The sequence below is a fragment of the Drosophila subobscura genome, chromosome A (genome assembly GCF_008121235.1).
Source record: "Drosophila subobscura isolate 14011-0131.10 chromosome A, UCBerk_Dsub_1.0, whole genome shotgun sequence".
Classification (NCBI taxonomy): domain Eukaryota; kingdom Metazoa; phylum Arthropoda; class Insecta; order Diptera; family Drosophilidae; genus Drosophila; species Drosophila subobscura.
Window position 1 is genome coordinate 22,396,726 of NC_048530.1, and position 20,161 is coordinate 22,416,886.

At 49.7% G+C, this 20,161-nt stretch overlaps 1 protein-coding gene across 2 annotated transcripts; it reads right to left on the reverse strand.

Annotated features, from left to right (window-relative positions):
• Positions 1-17: 17 nt before the first annotated feature.
• On the reverse strand, positions 18-18,652 carry LOC117903807. Of its 2 annotated transcripts, none has more exons than XM_034816241.1 (10): positions 18,553-18,652; positions 8,204-8,380; positions 6,316-6,528; positions 4,838-5,656; positions 4,600-4,779; positions 4,129-4,515; positions 3,563-4,046; positions 1,564-1,665; positions 1,339-1,497; positions 18-1,287 (listed from the first exon to the last, which is right to left on the reverse strand). In XM_034816241.1, the coding sequence occupies exons 1-10, from the start codon at positions 18,650-18,652 to the stop codon at positions 1,035-1,037; spliced, it is 2,874 nt and encodes a 957-aa protein (XP_034672132.1). In that variant the 3' UTR covers positions 18-1,034. The 2 variants fall into 2 exon arrangements, with proteins under 2 accessions (XP_034672132.1, XP_034672133.1); XM_034816242.1 differs by having other exon boundaries at positions 19-1,284.
• Between the last annotated feature and the right edge of the window lie 1,509 nt (positions 18,653-20,161).

The window sequence follows — 20,161 nt, forward strand, 5'->3', positions numbered from 1 at the left end:
AAGTCCGACAATTGTTTAGCGAAATGATCATTGTTTTATTTATGAAATAAATTATTATTATTTACATTGGAAATAATGCACGAAATTCAAATAATATTGCATACGTTGCTGCGGCACTTAGCACTCCGACAAGCACTCCCCGCGCTGCCTCCGCGCTGCCTCCGCGCTGCCTTTGTCTTTGTCTTTTACACACTCAAAAACAAAAAAAATCTACAATTATTATACGACTCTACGAAATACAAATACAAGGTGATATATAGTCTGTGCTGTATGTAGATATATATGTATATAGATGAGTAAAAAGTAACTGGAATGGTGCAGCCTGTCATTCGGTGGCTCGTCGCTCGCTCGTGCTGCCGATTTGTGTTGGGTTTTTATTTGCGCTTTTTGGGTTGTTGGTGTCCATTCTATCTAGCATAAGTTTACGTAACTAAAATGCGACTATGAGCAAGTCGATTTGGCTTGGGGGCAGCTGTGTTTAGCCTCAAGCTAAACCAAGTTACTCATAATTTGGCTGCAGCTGTCAAGTGCCACATTGCTGGGGTGTGGGTGTGTGGTTGGATTTGATGTATTTTCTGTGTCCTGGTGCTTGCATTTCATCTAAATAACTAACAGGCAAAGCCACGCCTCTTCGCGCCTTCTTTTACATACAACTAATTCATAAGGAGACAATTTAACTAAGAAAACCTTAAGAAAGCTTTGCGAATAAATTATACGAGTAAGATTCGGTTCTTGTTTCGGAGAAAGAGGGAAAAATATATGGAAATACATCTGCCGATGTGGCATAATGCATGTAAAGTATTGACTTGCAAGATTATGGGGAAATCTTGATCGCTCTTGTCTAACTTCTTCGATTTCTCATTTCCGATCAGAATCTTTCTAAAATTAAACAAAAAATTTTTCGTTGTTGCGCTCGCTCCAGCTCCAGCTCCAGTTCCAGCTCCAGCTCCAGTTCCAGAATCTGTTTCAGATTCATCTTCATCTACGATCGATTGCAATTGCCGCTCCACATTTATGGTGATGACCATGGTTGGTCAATAGTGGCCGCCACCACCGCCTCCGCCTCCTGCGCCAGCACCGCCGCCGCCGCCGCCGCCGCCACCAGCGCCGCTGTGCCTGTGATGTTCGCGCCTGCCGGAGGACTGATCCCGATCACGGTAGTCGCCATTGCGCGAGCTGCTCTTGTGATGATGATGATGGTGGCGCTTCTTCTCGCCCTTCAGGCACACGTCCGACACCACCATCTCGGAATCGTCGCGCATGCCGTAATTGTCGCGGCCGCATCTGCTAATGAGAACCAGTCAGAATTTGGCTTCGACTCATGGAGAGTTCGCTCACCTGTCGAGATTCTCGCGGGATCGCTGCATATTGTCGCGCAGATTGTCGCGGGAACGGGTCATGCTGGGCGGATCGAGGGTCTCCTTGCGGCGCAGCGCGTTGTGTGAGCTGTTCTTCGAGGCGGACTCGTGCAGATTCTCCCAGGCCTGGCGGTAGTATCTGCAGTACCCAGAACGAAAAGTTATTTTAGTTTTATCCAACATGCGGCCGCGTGTGTCCTCTCACCTGTTGAGTCCGTTGCGGGAGCCAGAGGTGGAGCTGTCGAAGCTGGCAACAGTGTTGCAATCGGGCGAGGCGCGATGCCGATAATGCTGCGTGGTTCTATTTCTGTTACGGATTAGGAAAAGTGAAAAAAGAACAGACGATTCAGATTAATTTGAGTATTTTTTTATAGAGGGCAACGATTGTTGTGTGGTTTGTGTTAGTTACAAAAAAAGGGCTCAAAGTTCCACGTTCAAGGATCAAGGGTTAAGCACAAACAGTAAGGGAAAGGCAGTAGTGTTGGAAAAAGACCAAAGAGTGACAGAGAAAACTACAAGAGAAGAGAGACAGAGAGAGAGCCAGGCGTGCATGTGTGAGTGTCTATGTGCGTGTGTGTGTGCGTGCTTGTGATTGATGAGTTGATTGTCTGATTGTCTGATTGATGGAAATGCAACAGAGCACAGAGAAAGAGGCGACGGCCACCAGCCCACAGCATTCGTTGTTGGTTCAGTGTGGAGCAGTGTGGATCAGGTGTTGTTTGATTGATTCGTTTGATTGGTTGATTGCTTGGTTGGTTGACTGTTTGGATTGATGTTTGTTTTGTCTGTTGTTGTTTCGTGTGGTGTATATTTTGTTGTTTGTTTGTTTTTGGGCTGCTTACATTTGTGTGTGTACATATGGCCGTTGGATTGGATCAGCTTTCATCTGATCTGGGGTTTGCTTTGCTTTGATTGATTGATTGACTGACTGTATGATTGACTGACTGATCGTTTCGTTTCGTTTTGGTTGCTTTTGGCTGTTCATCTTTGGCACACATTGCGTTTGGGTTTCCGTTCCGTTCCGTTCCGTTCCGTTTCCCATTCTTCTTTGAGCAGGTAGTTCGTTTCGTTTCGTTTCATTTTCGTTTTCATTTTGGTCCATTTTCGGTCTTCCTCGCTTCCTCTTTGGCATCGATATTCCTGCATCTAATCCATTCCGCACTCCACTTACATGTGGGAATTGCTAAAGAGTCCTGCCCTGGCCCTATAGCCACGCCCATAACTGCTAAACTCCCGCCTGCCCAGCTTCTGGTCGTCAAAGGGTAGCGCCAGGACGCTATACCACAGCGATGGCTCCCTGGGGGGCTCGCATCGAGTGCTGGAACTGATGCTGCCATAGGTGCCATAGCCATGGCCAAAGCCGTAGCCATCGCCGAACAGGCGCATACCCTTGCCGCTGCAGCGTGTCAGTTGGGCGGTGGACGCGTAGCTGGTGGCACTGGTGGCCGTCGCCGTGGCATAGCTGGGCAGGCGACTCGGTCGCGGTATACCGCCAACGGTAGCTGTTCGCGGTGCCCTCGCACCCTGCGACTTTTGCTGCTGCTGTTGGTATTGCTGCTGCTGCTGCTGCTGCTGCTGCTGCTGCTGCTGCTGGTGGTGGTGGCTGTGTTGGTGCTTCTGCTGGTGATGATGATGAGCATGATGATGGTAAGCGGTTAAGTGTTTGGCAAGGTGCCGCCGTTTGCTGTTCGGGGTGCTGGCGAATGGGTTGCCCAAAAGACAGAGAGGGAGAAGCAAAAACGAAAAAAGAGAGTTGTACAACGAGAAAGAGAAAGCGTTCGATGTTCATGTGTGTGTGTGCGTGTGCGTGTGCGTGTGCGTGTGTGCTGAAGCAAGTGTTTGTGTGTGTGTGTGTGTGTGTGTGTGTGTGGGATCCCAGAGAGACAGAGCGAGAGAGACAGCGTGGGAGAGCGGGAGCGTAATAAAACGTAGGAAGGACACCAATGGCACACACAGACACAGCGAGAGACGCACAAAGAAGGGGAGAGAGAGAGACACAGACAGAGAGAGAGAGCGACAGAGAGAGAGAGAGAGCGACAGAGAGCGAGGGTAAGAGCGGGTTAACGGGATGTGAACAAAGTGGTGACCCCGACAAACGATCGACTTATTTGATTTTTTGTTTCGTTTCGTTTCTTTTTTTTTTTTTGTTGATTTTCAAATTGATTTTTGCAGCTGCTGGGGGTGGGGGCAGGGCCAGTACTCACCTTCGCACGAGTATCACAATTGTCGTGATGACGGCGGCCAGGAAGACAAAGCCGCCAAAAGCGCCCAGCGCCACAATGGCGCCCAGATTGAGCTTCGCCTCCTTGGGCTCCTTGCGCTCGGGATTGTCGACGGCGAAGGGCACATTGACATTGGGCGACTGATTCTGCTGTATGTTGACGCTGTCGGGGATCTCGTTGTCCTGCGGGTGCGAGTTCTGAATGATTTGCTGCGTGTTCCGCGTGGTCGTCTCCACCTGGGCGGGCACACTGGCCGCACTCGGGCGGCTGCGTGGCGGTGCGGGTGCATAGGTGGACGGTGGCAGCGGCTGCGGCTGCGGCGGCAGTGCGTGCTGCGTGGTGGTGGCTGCGGCCGGCGTGCTGTTCGGCTTCTTGGGTATGAGCACGGGCCGAACGGTGCGGCGCGGCGGGAACTCTTCGCGCACCGTGCCTGGCACGGGCACATTGACATCCTCCTCGGAATCGGCTGTGGAAGAGCGTAGAGGAGAGTGTGAGTCAGAGAAAAGAGAGAGCTGGAGAGCGAGCAGCACTCAGCACTCAGCACTTACATTCTCCATTGATCTCCACTTGTGTGGGACTGATGCTGGGGTAGGTGCCCACGGTGCTGGTGCTGGCCGTGCTGGAGGTGGAGGACACTGGGCGGTAGGGCGTGCGGCTGGTGGTGCTGCTGATCTTGGGCCTGAAGGGTGGCGGCGTGGCCACCGACGAGGGTGGTGCTGTGGGTGCCGCTGTGGGCTGTGTCGCCGGCTCCAGCTTGATGCAGCGCGGCAGGGCGCTGCTCCACTGGCCACTGGCCAGGCAGCTCAGCTGGCGCGGTCCCTCCATGCGGTAGCCCTGCGGGCAGCTGATCTCCGCCTTGGAGCCGAAGTAGGTGCCGTTGGGTGCGTGTATGATGGTGTTGTAGTAGTTCCCAGGCAGCGTGTCGCACTCCACAACTGAAAGAGAGAGCAGAGAGGAGCATGAGAAGTGTGGCGGAGAGGCAGAGGCAGAGGCAGAGGCAGAGGCGGGCAGACACTCACTCTCGCAGCGTGGCGGTGGTCCATTCCAGCGCTCATCGAAGTCGCACGTGAGCAGGGCGCGGCCAATCATTTCGTAGCCCTCCTCGCAGGCATACTTCACCAGACTGAGGTAGCCAACGGTGTTGTTCAGCAGGCCATAGCTGCCATGGGCAATGCTCGCCGGCAGACCGCATTCGATATCTGAGAGGGGGGACAGTTGTCAGGGGGATGGAGTCTGGAGGATCGACTGGACACTCACATTTGCACACTGGCGGAAACTCGTTGTAGAAGCCCGTGTCCAGGCAGGTGCGTGTGGCCGGACCCACCAGCAGGTGGTTCGAGTCGCAGCTGTACTTGATCTGGGCGCCCACCTCGAAGCCGTTGAGGGCCACCATCGTGGAGTTGGGCGGCTGCTCGGGTCGCCCGCAGGTCTTCGGCTGATGCTGGCAGATGAAATTCAGCAGCGTGTTGCAGTTGGTGTCGCTCCAGAGCCAGCCCTTGGAGCCGTCGAATCTCGCGCAGTCCTCATCGCCGCCGGGGTGGCTCCAGAAGGAGACGGTCAGCTCGTCGCCGTTGACCCACTTCCAGCTGCTGCGGTCGCTGCCGTCGCGCACCGCTCCCATCCAGTACTGGGAGCTGACATCGCTGCGATGTCGCCGCCACAGCTCCCAGCTGATGAAGCCCTGCAGGGCCGGGTTGCTCTCGCTGATCAAAGTGCCGCCGCGGGAGCGGCAGAAGGAGAGCGCATCGAGGAAGTTCAACGGCTGCCGATTGTAGAAAATGTAGCACTTTCCGTTGTACGAGGCCAGGGCGCCCGGCGGCTGATCCCGGAACGTGGGACACCGCTCGATGGGCAGCGCCTGGTCCGTGTACACGAATGCCTCGCAAATGGACAGCGGATTGGGCGTGCTGTTCTCCAGGTGAACGCTGACAAACGCGCCCGGCATGGGGGGATTGCAGGGCAGGAAGAGCGGCTGGCCGGCCTCCAGGAGGCCAGTGAAGCGATTACAAATCGGATTCGTACCCAAATCCGGCCGATTGTTGCCCACACGCACCACAATGGTCGCCGGCTTGTTGCCTATTCAACACACAGAGATGAAAACAAAAATTACGAATATTAAAATTAAAATGTTCACAGAAAGATCTCAGAGATGTTGCCTCCTGGCGATGGCTTTTGTCTGTCAGCGGGTCAGGCGGGTTCAGGCAAGTGAAAGTAATCATAAATATTCGGGCTCCACTCTGACTCACTGGCTCTTCGTTGGTCGTTGGTCGTTGTCGTTGTGCTCGGGCCGAGAGCCGCACGAAAATCACATAACAAGAAGCCGAAGATTCAACTTCAGGTTGCTGCCTTGGCAAGTGAAAGCATTTGCTGGCAGTTGTTTGCTTAGCCGCTTTCGGGCATGGCAACCCTTTGCTGTGGCATCGTGCAGCGTTTGCCATTTGCAGTTGCTGCCACGGATTGGCAGGCCTGGGAAAACGGGGCATTGAACTGTCCATTGGGCGAGAGAGTCAGGCCCCAAACAGAATGCGGTCCAAACAACTCTATTACAGTGTGAGCTTTTCATACATGTGCGGGACAGGTTTACGGGCAGAGATAATGCCTGCTTGCAGTTTAATAAAAGCGAAACGCGGGCTGAATTTAATCAACGGACAGCGAACAACGGACAGCGGACAGCGAACAACGGACAACGGACAGCCGATCGTGGCTGCTGCTGCCATAGCCCATGGATTACTTACCGCAACAGGATTTGCCAAAGTCCAGACGCACCAGCTGCACCATGTAGGGCTCCAGTAGATTCACATACCACCAGGGGGAGCGCTCCGATTTGGTCAGCGAGCAAGTTTCCGGCGTGAAGAACGCCGACGTGGAGCCATCGATGGCTTTTTGGGGTGCACCAGCGCCCTCAGTGGATATTTGCATGGGCGCCTTGCCAGCGGCCACATTGAGTACTGTGAAGAGATGCAAAATTCAATTATTATTTGCCAAATCAAGATGCAAGCGATGATGATGATGATGATGATGATGAGGCTGTCATGAATCTGCAGTTCCCAGCGTGGGGCTCCAAGGCCCGACTAATTGGCCAGGGACAGGGGTAGGCCCTGACACCAAAACGCGAAAACGAAAACGAAAACCAAACAATGTTCTGCCTGGCAAAATGTTCGTCAAGAGTTCTGGCCATTGTGTGCGTTCGTTCAGCGTGGCCAAGAGTCAGCGGAGAGATATCGCTGGCAAAAGCAAAAGTGAAATTTAATGTTGGGCCAACTTTTACTTGTTGCGGGCCTAATTACAACGCTCGCTACGCACTTGTGCGGCATTCGGGATTCATTAATCAGATGCATCTGTCGGATAAGACTGGTCGTTTCAGTTTCGGAGTCTGCGAGTCTCTCAGTCCACGCTCCAGAGAGCTGTGCGGCTGCTTTCTAACCGTTCCAATACTCTCTCCTGCTCTCTCTCTCTCTCTGTGGTGCAAGTGTGGCTGGTGGCTGCTGGCTGCTGGCTGGTGTGACAAATGCCTTTTAATTGCATTTAATTAATTTCCTATTGCTGCCAATGTCTTCCTGCTGTGTCATGTCCAAAAGCCAAAGCCGCTCCCAGACGAACGGCTGCAGCAATTTTCCAGTCGGAAATCTTTGCTTTTGTTTGTGCCTCATCAAGTTGCAATCAGCCCAGACAGCAGGGGGGCCCCAAGCCAAAGGGCAACAGAAGCCGACAGCAGCCAGCAGTGGCTCCAATCTCTTGGAATCTCTTGGAAAAAATTAATGATTCGATTCGAGCTAGAACCAGTAAGAAATTTTCAGCCGAATCAATTTCAAATTCGGGCTTTCGACAGCCTCTGGAGCGTGATGGATCGATCGAGTGAGTTTCTGTGAATGGGTCAAGGCTGCTTCCAGTTCATTCATTCCTTCATTCACTTATTCATTCAGTCTTTCAATTTGTTGATTTGCTCATTTCATTTTGCTCTGTTTATGTCAATCAATAAACAAGTTTTGCGGAAGTCCATGTCCCCCACCTAGAAATCATTTAGAATTTTCGTGCTGTCGTTTTTTTTTACTTCTGTCTCTGTCCCCACACACACACGCACACACACACACACACACACACGCACACACACACGCACACACACACACACACACACACTAGAGTCCATTGAAAGTGGGTCAATCGCGGCCACTCTTCACCTCTCATTCTCGACTTGCCTCCTGCTACACACACGCATTCGGCTTTAGCCCAATTTCGCGCATTTTGTTAATCATGTTTCACTTTTGGTTTGCTTTTCGCTGTACGACAACTTTGCATTGGAAATTGGTATACGAATTGGAATGCCATTTAGTTGCCTCTCTTTCGCACTGCCGCAGAGAGCGAGGGAGCAAGAGAGCGCCATACAGCGAGAGAGAGAGAGAGAGAGAGAAATTTTGAGAACGCTTCAAATTTTGTGTTTGCTTTGGTTTGCGCGTGGTGAAAGTTGTTCCCAGTCGGTGTCCAAGTGCAAGTCCAACTCGGAATCAAAGGCGCTAATTGAGTTGACGAACAGCATGGCATTTCGTTCGTTCGTGTTCGTGTTCGTGTCCCAAGTCTTTTGTCTTTGTTGGCTTAGATGCTGGCCTAAACGGAGTTGCTACTCACCGCAGAATGGTATGCCCTCGGGCACCCACTGCCCCTTGTCGCAGACCCGTCGGGCCGGTCCCAGGAGCTCAAAGCCGCGCTCGCAGCTGTAGGAGGCCACCGTGCCCTGGGTGAGATTCGCATTCGAGAAGACGACGCTGCTGTGCGCCGGTGAGCCGGGAAAACTGCAGTCGGCATCTGAAAGCACAAAGAGAGGGAACAGAAAAGAGCATTAAATTATATGGCAATCAATTATGGACAAAATATTCTTTGATTCTTTGATTCTTTGATTGTTCTTTGATTGGCAGTTACCCAAAATCAATTTGATTGATTTCCCAATTATGCCCCTCGGAGTGTCTTCAAATTGCCTTGCCATTTGTCATAATTTATATTTATGTAAATGGAAAACATCTCAAAGCAGCTTCCCCGCAGACTGAAATTTCTTGCAAGTTATTTCTATTTCAACTGGACACGGCTCGTTCTCTGGCAAATCCAACTTGTCGTTGGACTCGTGGTGTGATTGACAATTAAGCAAGTTCCGTTCCAGTTTTGGTCAGGCAAAATATCTCTGGCATTCAGAGATTGCAAAACGTTCTCGACTCTCGACTCCACTCGACTTTGCTTGGCTGTTTGCTGTTGCTGTTTGCTGTTGCAGTTGTTGTCAATGCAAAGCGTGAGAAAATAGCAGCAGCAGAGAGAGAACAAAAAAATGCCATCAATTTAGTTGTTGTTGTTGTTGTTGTTGTTGCTTTGCCGCTTGTATCTATGCAAAAATGCGAGCCGTGTGCAACAATCAAATGTGTTGCCAGCCTGCCGCTTGTATGATTAGTTATTCAATTGAGCAGCAGTTCCCAGGCCCAGACTTGGCCAGTGTCAGGGGTTTTGATACATCCCCAGCATGCAGTGCCCCCCCTCCGGATCGTTCTTGTTCCGTCTCAAAGCTGTTAAATACAATTTTGCATAAACGCAGAAGCAAAGGCAGAAGCAGTGACTAGAGCTGGAGCTGAAGCTGCAGCTGGTACTGGGGGGAAACTGGCATGCCATAAATGGTCGAATAACTGCAACATCATTTGACCAACAGCAGCAGCAGCAGCAGGGCAGCTTTCCAGCTTCCAGTTTCCAGTTGCTGCCAGCAACATTTTCATTTTCTTGTTTGTTGCTACACATTTTCAGATGCCATGGCAGCTTCTTCTTCGCCATGGCCTCATCTAGCTGCTTGGCTGCTTACAAACCCAATACCAATCACAAACCCAATGCCAATGCAATTTCATCATAACGGTTTTCAAAAGCCAGCTCCGACTTCACTCCACTTCACTCCACTTTAGCGCCGCTCCTCCTCCCAGCCCCCGCTGAGGCAGAAACAAATACAAAAATTAGTTCGGGCAAATTGAAATTAACCAAAAAAGAAGCAAAATGAAACTTTAAGCGAGTCATTTGTCATGGGGAGCGCAAACGCAAATTAAGAAATCAAGTTCATAAAAATAAATTCCATTCGGTTTCGGTTTCAATTTCGGTTTCAGTTACCGTTACAGTTCCACCACCAAAAAGAAGAAACACAAAAGCAACAAAGGCAAGCAGAGGGCAGCGCCAGGCAGCCCAGCCAAAGCAGAAGAGTTGGAAGTGCGAGAGAAAAACGAAAAGAAGAGCATAGGAAGATCATGCACGGGGGCTGAACGCGCAGGCACTCGCGGAATACACTGAGCATGAGCTAACGGGCGAGGTAGGGCATTCACAGTGCGCATATAAGTGGGAGATAAAATAAGAATTAGCGAAAGACTCCCACGATGTGAAAGACGCAACACTACACTACACAACATTACACTACGCTACACAGCATTAAGGTTGTAGGACGTACCGAAAAGCTTGCCGTTGCCCAGTCGGCCATGCATGACAATGCGGCGGCGGCGGCGTCGGTGTCTCTCACTTGAGGGCATGGAAATGGGCAGGGGTGGGGTGTGTGGTGTGTGTTTGGTGTGGTGTGAGCCAATACCTTAAAGTGCAAAGGCAGTAGTTGCTCGTACTACCAGCAGGTCTTGTGTTTGCTGGGGCACTGCTTTCATTTGCTTTCTATGTGCGGCACAAAGTCAGTGAAAGTGATAGCCCGCATACAGACCGAAAGACCGAAAGACAGAGTGGCATGGCCAGCGGACTCGTACTCGTACTCGTACTCGTATGTGCAGCACGCTACCATTGACAAAACAACAGCAGCAATTTGTACAACAGCAGACAGCCAGCCACTCCACTTGTATATGTACATACGTACAGCATAGAGAAAGAGAGACAGAAGAGAGGAGGAGGGAGGGAGTAGTCGTTGGTCCGTCTCTGAATATTCATTGTGGATAACAAATCTCAAGTCTAGTAATAATAATAACAATCATTATAATCATAATAGCAGTTATAATTTCAAACTTGTTTCGGACATGAAACCGGACTCACTTCTCCTCCTCCTCCTCCCCCTCCTACTCGCTGGTTGTTGCTGTAACAAATCACCCATCAACGCCTCGTCCAGGCCTTTTCTTTGTTTGCTGTGTTGGCTATGTGGCTGCCACAATTTGTTGCGGGACAAAAGCCAAATACTTCGGCTATGAATCGAACAACAAAAAAACACATTTCGATTGAGCGAAATGAATAGAAAAAGCGAAAGCCAGCCCAGCCGCAAAGGTAGCAATCAATTTGCGGTTTCAATTTGTATGCCAAAAAAAATACACAAAATGCACAGGGCAGGGGCTTCAATTTGTAGAGGCATTTCTAGAGCCAACCGGCAGTCGTTTAATAATTATTTGATGCCAAAGCTATCTGAGATCTCGAGTGAGTTGAACCTGCCGCAACACTGCGCCTTTCATGATCATTATCACACCGCTGCAGCGCGACTTTCTACGTGGTTAATGTTGACCCCAAGACCGACCCCCACTCCACATTCCTCTGGAGTTGCGTCCGCAATTTGCGTATGTCGGCTAATTTGATTTTAAATGCGCGACACGGAGTGGCCTCCATGGCATGGCATGGGTAAGGGCTCGCTGGCTGCGTTCGCAGTGCATCCAAATGAGGCGCGAATGTCTTCTTGTCCCATGCAATTAGCTCGCCGCTTGCTTCATTGTCTCAATCTTCAATCTCCAATCTCCAATCTCCAACTCCACTTCCAGCTCCAACTCAGCTCATTTCGGGCTCTGGCTTGACCCAAACGCTAATTAGAGCCATGTCTGGGTGGTGGCGGGGGGACTAAGGGTACGATTTCTGTGGTATTTTTGCTGCATTGAGTGCAGTTCTGGGACGTCATGCGCTGATTGCTGGCCAGAGGCCCACGCTTCGTCGACTGCTGCTGCTGCTGCTGCTGCTGCTGCTGTTGCTTCCGTAGAAGCATTCTCCGCTTCAATTACGAAATTGGAGAAAAGCGCAAGTGCTGGGCCACCTGTCCGAATAGGGCCCGAGATTTAACATTATTTCCTCAAGTGAAAACTTCACGAACCCCAAAAATATAAGCAGCAAAAAGACAGAAAGCAAGAAAAAGAAAACGGTTGAAACCGTTAGCCTATCGGTCGACCATTATGTGACCATTATGATGATGATGGAGGAGAGACCTCTCTGCGGAGATGCCGTTTGAGGCTGATTGGTATTGGATTTACATAAATTGGCGACCAGTTCTCCCCCCCTCTCGCCACCGCTCCTTTGTGACTGCTCTCTGGCTGCATCTGCTCTCACGCAGCTTCATCCATTGCCTGGCTCCCGCAACGCTTCTCCGATTCACTTGACCCAGTTTTGTGGGCTTTTTGTTTTTGAGGCTGCTGCTGCTGCTGCTGCTGCTGGCTGTGCTTGTCGGCCAAATTAGTAGAACCTCGTTAAAAGTACACACACACACACACACATGGAGAAACCTGACAGCGGCAGAAACATTTCGCAAGTGCCTTTTGGTTTTTGCGCAATTTTCGCTGCTGTTTGGATGCGCCTTTTGGCTTGTGCAAGCCAAAGCCAAAGCCCAGACTGGACTGCACACAAGAGTTCGTCGTTGGCCAAGTCTTTTGATTTGAACTTCCGCTGCTGACAGGGTACACACATAGTCGTTAGAGTGGCTGCTCCGGCTCTGGCTCTGCTGTCCATTCTTGTTTGTTGTTTCTTGTTTTTTCTTTTGGAATTAATTGCGCATAAAAATTGCCCATCATGCGCATTAAATGAGACATCAAAGAACACATCTGCCACCAGCACACACCCGTATGTGTGTGTGTTGTGTGTGTGTGTGTGTGTGTGTGTGCTAGTTGGCCTGGCTAAAAGCTGCTAAGCGTATTAAATAAACATGCGCTGCGTCCCAACCACCAGACGCGACGCGACTTGGCTCTCTTTTATGTAACGGTACGCACAGCAGCAGCAGCAACAGCAACAATAAATTTCAAGCTTAAACAGTTACGTAAAGCAACAGCCAGCAGCAAAGAATGGCTAGAACCAGACACAACAGCAGGCAGGCAGGCAGGCACACAGGCACACAGGCAGCTGAACCCAGAGAGGGGCACTGCCAGCAGCATCTTGACAATGACAGCATCGACAACGGGCCACTCATTCTCCTACTTCCAGCCTGGTGGCAACATCTTTCACCTGAAGACAAACCCCCACCATCCCAAGCAAAGCCTTATAACAGGTTCGATATGATTTTGCGGCACTTTTTGCGGCAAAGGAAACGCTTGATTGCCGCTTCTGAAGCAAGGCCAAGAAACGGCAATCGACAGCGCAGACAGCGCAGACAGCGCAGACAGTCGCAACAACAGACACAAGCCAAAAACAAGAGAAAGAATGACAGCAGCAAACGGGGCAACGACCCAATGGATACCCTGGACACAAGTCGAGCAAGCAATTTCCAGTGCAAACATGTTCCTGCCTTCCATGCTGATGGACAAATCATAATACCCCGCGGCATAGGGTGCCAAGACGATCGACGACATTGACCGACGATATTGCTGGATGCCTGGCTGCTTGGATGCTGTTGCCGTTTGCCAGTTGACCGCATTCCGGGCCCCAGCCAACAAATCAATGCGCGAGCGTATAATAGTGTTGGCAGCAGCAAAACAGCAGAGGCAGAGGCAGAGGCAGAGCCTGTCCTTCTCTTGCCACTGACAACAAACTGGGTCAGCGCTCAGGCCCCAAATGCAGTCACAGATGTGGAATCTGTGGAAACACCTGCAAGCACAGCGCAGCCCACTGTGCTGTGCCGTTTGCCATGTGCCAGTGCCCACTGTGCCGCTGCTGCTGGATTGCTGATGCGTTCTCATTGCAGTTGCTAATTCTCGGGCTGCGGCTGTCTCTCTGTTTGCGGCTTTTGCATTTGCTTTTGGTTTCGTGCCTAATTTCTGCTTTGGGCTGTGAACATTTTCAATGCTATGCGAAGATTGTTTCCACTTTAGTTGTACGGTTTGTTTGTTTGATTGTTCTCAGTCTCTCTCTCTCTCTCTCTCTGTGAGCAAATTGTGGGGTTAATCATTTGGTCAGACCACTTCCAAAAGCAAACACACAAATTACGCCAAAAAGGGAAGCGACATTTGGAATGATTTCAAGTGAGGAATAGATCACAGAATGGATCAGCTATGCCTCTACAGCTGGCTGAGGGGCCAAAGAAATACAAAATAGAAAATATAAAATAGAAAAAAATGTCGCTTACAGCGCGCAATTTGCATAAGAAAGGAGGAGGAGAAGAACCCACAAAGAACGAAACGCATTAAAACGAGTCGAGAATTTCGTGGGTTTCGCTTTGTTGTTCGCTCGTTCGTTTTCCTCTTCCATTTCGATTCTCCGCGTCGTGTCTCATTTCGGTTAAGAAATTCTCGTGGCGGTGGCTTTTTTGTTGTCAACTCTTTTCTCCTATGCAAATGGGCAGCCACAAATCAAGAGCTTGCCCCCAATAAGAAAGGAAATCAAAAACTGTCTTAGGGCAGAGGCAGAGGTGGAGATGCTGGCAGCTTTTGTTATAAATATTTTCACTTTGGAAATTGTGTGGAGTGGAGTGGGTAGCTGGCAAGTTATTTGCTTGGTTATAAAATCGATATTTTGTATGGCATTCCATTTGGTTAGTTTTACCGCTAGTTGCGGGGCATTACGACATCAAAAGATTGGGATCAGGCATCAGGTGGCTGTGGCTCTAGCTGTAGCTGTGGCTGTAGCAACTTGTTGCAACTTGTTCGCTGCATGTGCGGAGAAATAACTGTAGCTGATGCTGCCTGCTGCCCCCTGCCACTAGTCGCTCTTTTATTGATTGGCGGCCGCAGCTGCAAGAGCTGCCAACTCATCCTGAGACTGCACTTCCGATTTGCCCCCAGAGCGTAGCGAAACGATACGAAACGGAGCGGGATAAGCCAGTCATCAGGCAGGCAGGCAGGCAGTCAGCCAACAGTCATTGAACTTGCGGCTTGCTCTCATCATCATCATCATGAGGATGGCGCCATCGTCTCCCTCTCCCTCTCCCTCACTCTCTTATGTGGCAGTCAGCGCGCAAGCGAAACCAAAGCTGCAACAAAAACTGAGCTAAGCAAATTGCAATTTCCATGCCACAGCCACAAAGCATTGCCATGTCCATGTCCATATCCATAGCCATGTCCGCGTCCATGTCCGCAATTAGGTGGCTCCCCGGCGTCCCCCTGCCCAAGCCCCAATCGAAATCTATGGCTATGGCTGCTATAAGTGTTATCGTTATCGTTATCGTTATGGCTTAAATATTTGAGAAAAGCTTTAAGGGGTTTTCCTTTTAACCCCGCCCCTTTGCATTGGGGCGGGGCAGCTTCAAACATGAATTCAAGGATCAATTTTAATGCTACGACTGGAAAGTATTTTCCAGAATTTTCCAGGTGTTTCAGTAGCTAAAATAATGACATTTTTGGATGATTCCAATTCAGAATGCTGCCAAGGCAACCTAAATGCAGTTTCAGTTGCTAATTTCATAGCGAAAAATGCCCAAGAATATTCGTGTGAAATATTTTGCGCCCCGCTTCGATTCTTAGACCTTGGCCGATCGATAATTATCGATAGCTGCGGCAAGCCATCAATCAATCGTCAGCGAATATTTCACGATATTTGTGTTGGCAATTTGTAACGAAACGCAGCAGCAACGGCAGCAACACACAAACACCTCAAATGATTAACAAAGCAATTATTAATAACAATTTCAATTGTCTGACGCTGCTCTGGTGGCATTGATGGCTTTGGCTGTGAAATCACGGCGGCAACAATCACAATCACAATGGCAGCAACCAGCGACACTTGGACATGGTCGTATGACAATTAATTAAATTAAAAATGAATGCATAGAAAAAAGGCGCATAAATTCTGTCCAACATTTTTTGCAGCCACTTTTTCTTTCTCTTTCATTAGCAGCTGGTGGCAAGTGGCAGTGGCAGCGGCAGCTTTCTTGGTGGCCAGCGATAGTTGGCATTTGAATGCGTTGCTAATAGCAAACAATTTCATTTATTTATTAGACTTTAGTTTCACTTTTCGAGCATTTCACTGCGACATTAAAATTTCACACACGACGCCAGGCAGGCAAACAAAACGCGAAAGTTGCCCCAAGATGTTGTTGCTCGCTGCCGAGGCACAGTGTGTGTGTGTGTGTGAAAATATTTAACTTTTAACTGCAGTCAGAGCCATTTATGTTTATGGCAATTAAAATGATACTCGGCACAAAGACAACGCTCACGCCTGAGAATCGAATGGAAACGAAAATGGAAATGGAAATGTGTGTGGCAGAGCCACATTTAAAAATGCTAAAAACGCTGCAATGCAAGTGATTGAAATTGATGCGACAATGCAGATGATACGACGCTGATGTATGGCCCGACGTTGGCACTCCTTTTCATTTGAAATTCTCCAACAAACCAGGCCCCACCCACAGAACAGATTGGCAGCTGGGAAACCATTTCAAACTAACAAAAGGAATGCAATGGAAACTTCCAGACATTTCCACAGAGCTCTGCCTTGGATAAGGAAAACCTGAGTCTCCTCTTTACGCATTCAGTTGCTGTGTGTGTTTTTTTTTAAATATTTAAAAAATGTAGCGATTGGGCACTCGTATTGGACAAGGCCATTGACAGTGCGCCCCACGCACACCGCCTCCTACGTGCCAAGGTGACAATTGCAGCAAAAAGAAAACACAAAGGCGAAAACTCATTCAACAAAATTGTTGCGTAAAATTGTCAAGACAAACATATAAATATTTGTGGCCAGGGGCGGGAGTTTTCTCGTGTGTTGCGCAAACGTTGGAAATACTTTTGACAAAGATTTGGCAGCAAGATGGAGTTGGTGGCAAGTGAAACAAGTTGAAGGTTGAGTCCGCTGCCCACGCACCCGCCGCTGGGAATTGGAAATTGGAATTTGGCTTGGGTGTTGCAGGCTTCCTTCCTACTTCCTTGTGGCAGTCAAAGATACGCGCAGATCTTATGTAAGCGCCGACCGCAGCAGCCACGGCAGCAGCCACAGCATGGAAAAAATGATTTTACTTGTGGCATGCATGCGTGCACAGTGCCACGCCCGGTGCCGGCCGCCCTTTTCCACCATCCATAAGGCAACAAATTGCTGCGGCTGCGGCTGCGGCTGCTGTGGTTCATTGTGCAGCAATAGATAGATGGCTACAACGAGTATCTTGTGCCACAGAGTTTCGCATTGCAATTAAGCCCAGAGTTTCCGCATCTCTGATTGCCTCGCTGCCACTGCCACTGCTCCTGCCACTGATGATGATTATGATGAGCTGGTCATGCATGCTTACAACCGGCACCAGCAGATCGTACAGCGAGCGAGAGCGAGAGAGAGATATTACATGGGCCCCTCGATGAGGCATGCGGCAAGCATAGGGCTGGCTGGCTCCCACTCTCTTTGTGGCACTTTTACTTTTCTTATTGTCAACAGTTGCCTCTTGAAAGCAAAACAGCAAACAAATACAACTTTCCCAACATTACAGATATGTCTCTTCCCCTCCCTTCCCTTCGCGCCCTTTTCCCAGCAGCTCTTTCCTTCTTGGTCGCAATTGTTGTCGCTTTTATTGTTGTTTCTCTTGAATGACTGCCTCAGATCATAAATTTTCTTTTAATTTCGGTTTCTGCTTTTTGTTTTTGAGTTCTTTATGTGTTGGATTAATTTTCAAAATTAATTGCAAAGATTTTTGTGCCCAAGTAAAAGTTGAAATATTTTTGGGCCCATCTGCAGGAGCCAGCACCTGTTGGTGGCAGGTCGCCCTGCGGGCAGTCTCCTTACCACGTGCAGAGGGCAAGTTTGTTGCCCAAGTCTTTCGTGTGCCACATTTGCTTGCCCGTCCCAGTCCCAGTCCCAGCTGTCTCTGTCTGTTTTTGTGTGTGAGGTGACCCAAACAAACATCCGTTTCCTGGCAAATGCCACACCTCACATGCCATTCCCTGCCCCCCTCCCCAGCTTCACTAACTTTTTGCCGCATATCCCACGAAATAATTAACCAGCGCCCAAGCACTTGACTTGTCGCTGAAACTGGAACTCAAAGTGGAACTGGGACTGGGACTGGGTATTGGGAACTGGACTGGGACTGGGACTGGGGACTGGGGACTGCGGTACATTGAATGCTCTTTTCGGCTTGTAGTTTATTTTTTGTGTTGTTTATTGGCGTGGGAAAAATGCCAAAGTCACTGGACAAGAAACATAATTCATGAGTCGCTCGCTGCTGCTGGCTTTTGTTTCGAACCAGAACCGGAAATCAACAAAAAACCAACCAACAAAAAATGTCTATGCAAAAATAATAAAAATTAAATGCGAAGAAACAAATTAATTCCTTTATTTTGTAGGTGTGTCCCACACACACACACACACACACACATACGGGTGAAAATGGGTGAGTGATGAACATGGGCAGCCAGCAAGAAGAGCGGCGGCAGTGCCAAGTGGGGATCGGATGGATCCAGCAGCAGCAGCAGCAGCAAACAAGAACGAGAGAAAATGTTTGTGTGTGCGCCGTTAAATACCCTGTAGAAATGGTGGGGTATGCACCACCATTTGGGTGTCCATGGGTGGGCGTGCTTATCCGATGGCTGATCTATGCAAAACATTGTGGGATCTGTGCGGATAGAGTCCGTTAACAATGCATCAGAGCTTCCCCACATGTACCAAAGAGTTCTCACATGTCAAGGCTGTGCCTGGAGTCCGAACTGTAAGGTCATCGAAGCCTAAGCATCATGAGAATAACCAAAGTGCTGCCATAATCTTGTGAACGCGGAGATTTCATTGTCAAAATATGCAAAACGTCATTTAACGACTATGTATGCACATGTGTGGATGGGAAGTTAGATATCAGCCCGCTGTGCGCAGGGTATACACTCTTCGGCATTCCTTTTCGCATAGAATTTCTCTCTTGTTTTTTTGTCTTTCTTGCTTGACACACTCACCTATATTCTGCGCCTGCGCCTGCGCCAAAGTCGACGCCGCCGCCGCCACCACCACCGCCAGAGCCAGCGGCAGAAGCAGCTGCCACTGCGTTCGCTGCATTGTTTGCTCTCGCTCGCTCACACCTGCTGCAGGGGATGGATGGATGGATGGTGGATCAGATCAGATCTCGCTCGTTCGCTCTCTCTCTCTTCCTTTCTGTCTGTCTCTCGTTTTCGGCTGCTGTTGTTGATTTTTGGTTACTCTATTTATTGCACTCTTTACGGTTAGCACTTGCTGCAAGTTTTTGACTGTTGTGCAGGGTTCCACATGCCAACAGGTGCTTCTGGCCTGGTCAAAATGTGTGTCAGCCACCCAACTGGTTCTATCCTTCTCCTTCCGCGGATTGTGCCCACTGCGAGCAGCAACCAAACACACACCAAAAACAACAAAAAAAGGAGCACAAAACACACACACACACACACAAGTACCCGGAAGAGGGAGAGAAAGATGAATGCCGAAAGTTTTGAGCACACAGCGATTGTAGTAGCACCAAACCGTTAGAGCAGAAGACACACGGTCAAAAACTTAACAAAATAACGTAAAAAAAAAAAAAACGGAATGTTTGTTGTTGTTGTTGTTGCTGGATTACGCGGCGCGTTTATTATCCGCTGCATGAACCGTTCGCTGGAAGCTCTGCAGAAGAACTCAAGAGTGGAGTCTTTCGTTTGCGGCTGCTTTGGCGTTTCTTTCACTTTTCACGTTTGCCGTTCGTTCGTTTGATCTCTCTCGCGCGCGCTCTCTCGCTCTCTCTGTGCCAGTCTCGTTCGGTTGTTTCTTTTCTTTGGTGGTGGGGGGTAAGGTACACTCTTGGAGTCGAAGAAGTCAAACCGTCTGTCGCCTTGTGCAGCTCGAAAGCAACTGAAAGTTTGCGACGTCGCGCTGTGCGTCTTGTAAGCCGCTTGTAAGCTGCTGCTGCTGCCGACGTTGCTTTTGCTGCTTGCCGAAGCTGCTATGGGAATGTGTGTGTGTGTGTACCTGCATGCGTGTCGGTCGAGCAGCACTTGCTGCTGCTGCTGCTGCACTTTTGGCAAGTGCCAAGTTCTGCTCAGTCACAGCCGCTGTCGCTGCCGCTGTCGCTGTCGCTGTCTCTGCGCGCAGGCAGGGCGTGCTGATCAATGGCGAAGCATTGGCTTGGGCCATCAGCAGCGGCATCATCATCATCTTCATATTCTCTAAAACGGTAATAACAACTAATACAGGTTATGCAACTGTAACTCTGTGCGTCTCTCTCACCACCCCACTCCAGCATCTCTTTCCGATTGGACCAATTTAGAAGAATTCCTCGTCGTTTGACTGGAACTTGCTCGGATTACTTGCTCATGCTGGACAGGGGACGGCAGCTGGGATCTGCGATCTGGGATCTGGGATCTTGCACAATGTTGCAGCATTTGCATGCCGCACGAATGGGGAGGGGGGGAAATGGTGAAATGCTAGAAGTAAGCCAAATGGTCAGCAAATTGGAGCAGCCTCAATATCGGGTGGGCACAGCCAGCGCATTCCACTGCGCCGCTTTTTGTCTCCTTCTTCTGGTTTTGTTGTGACACATGTGGGGCAGATGCTAATGATCAT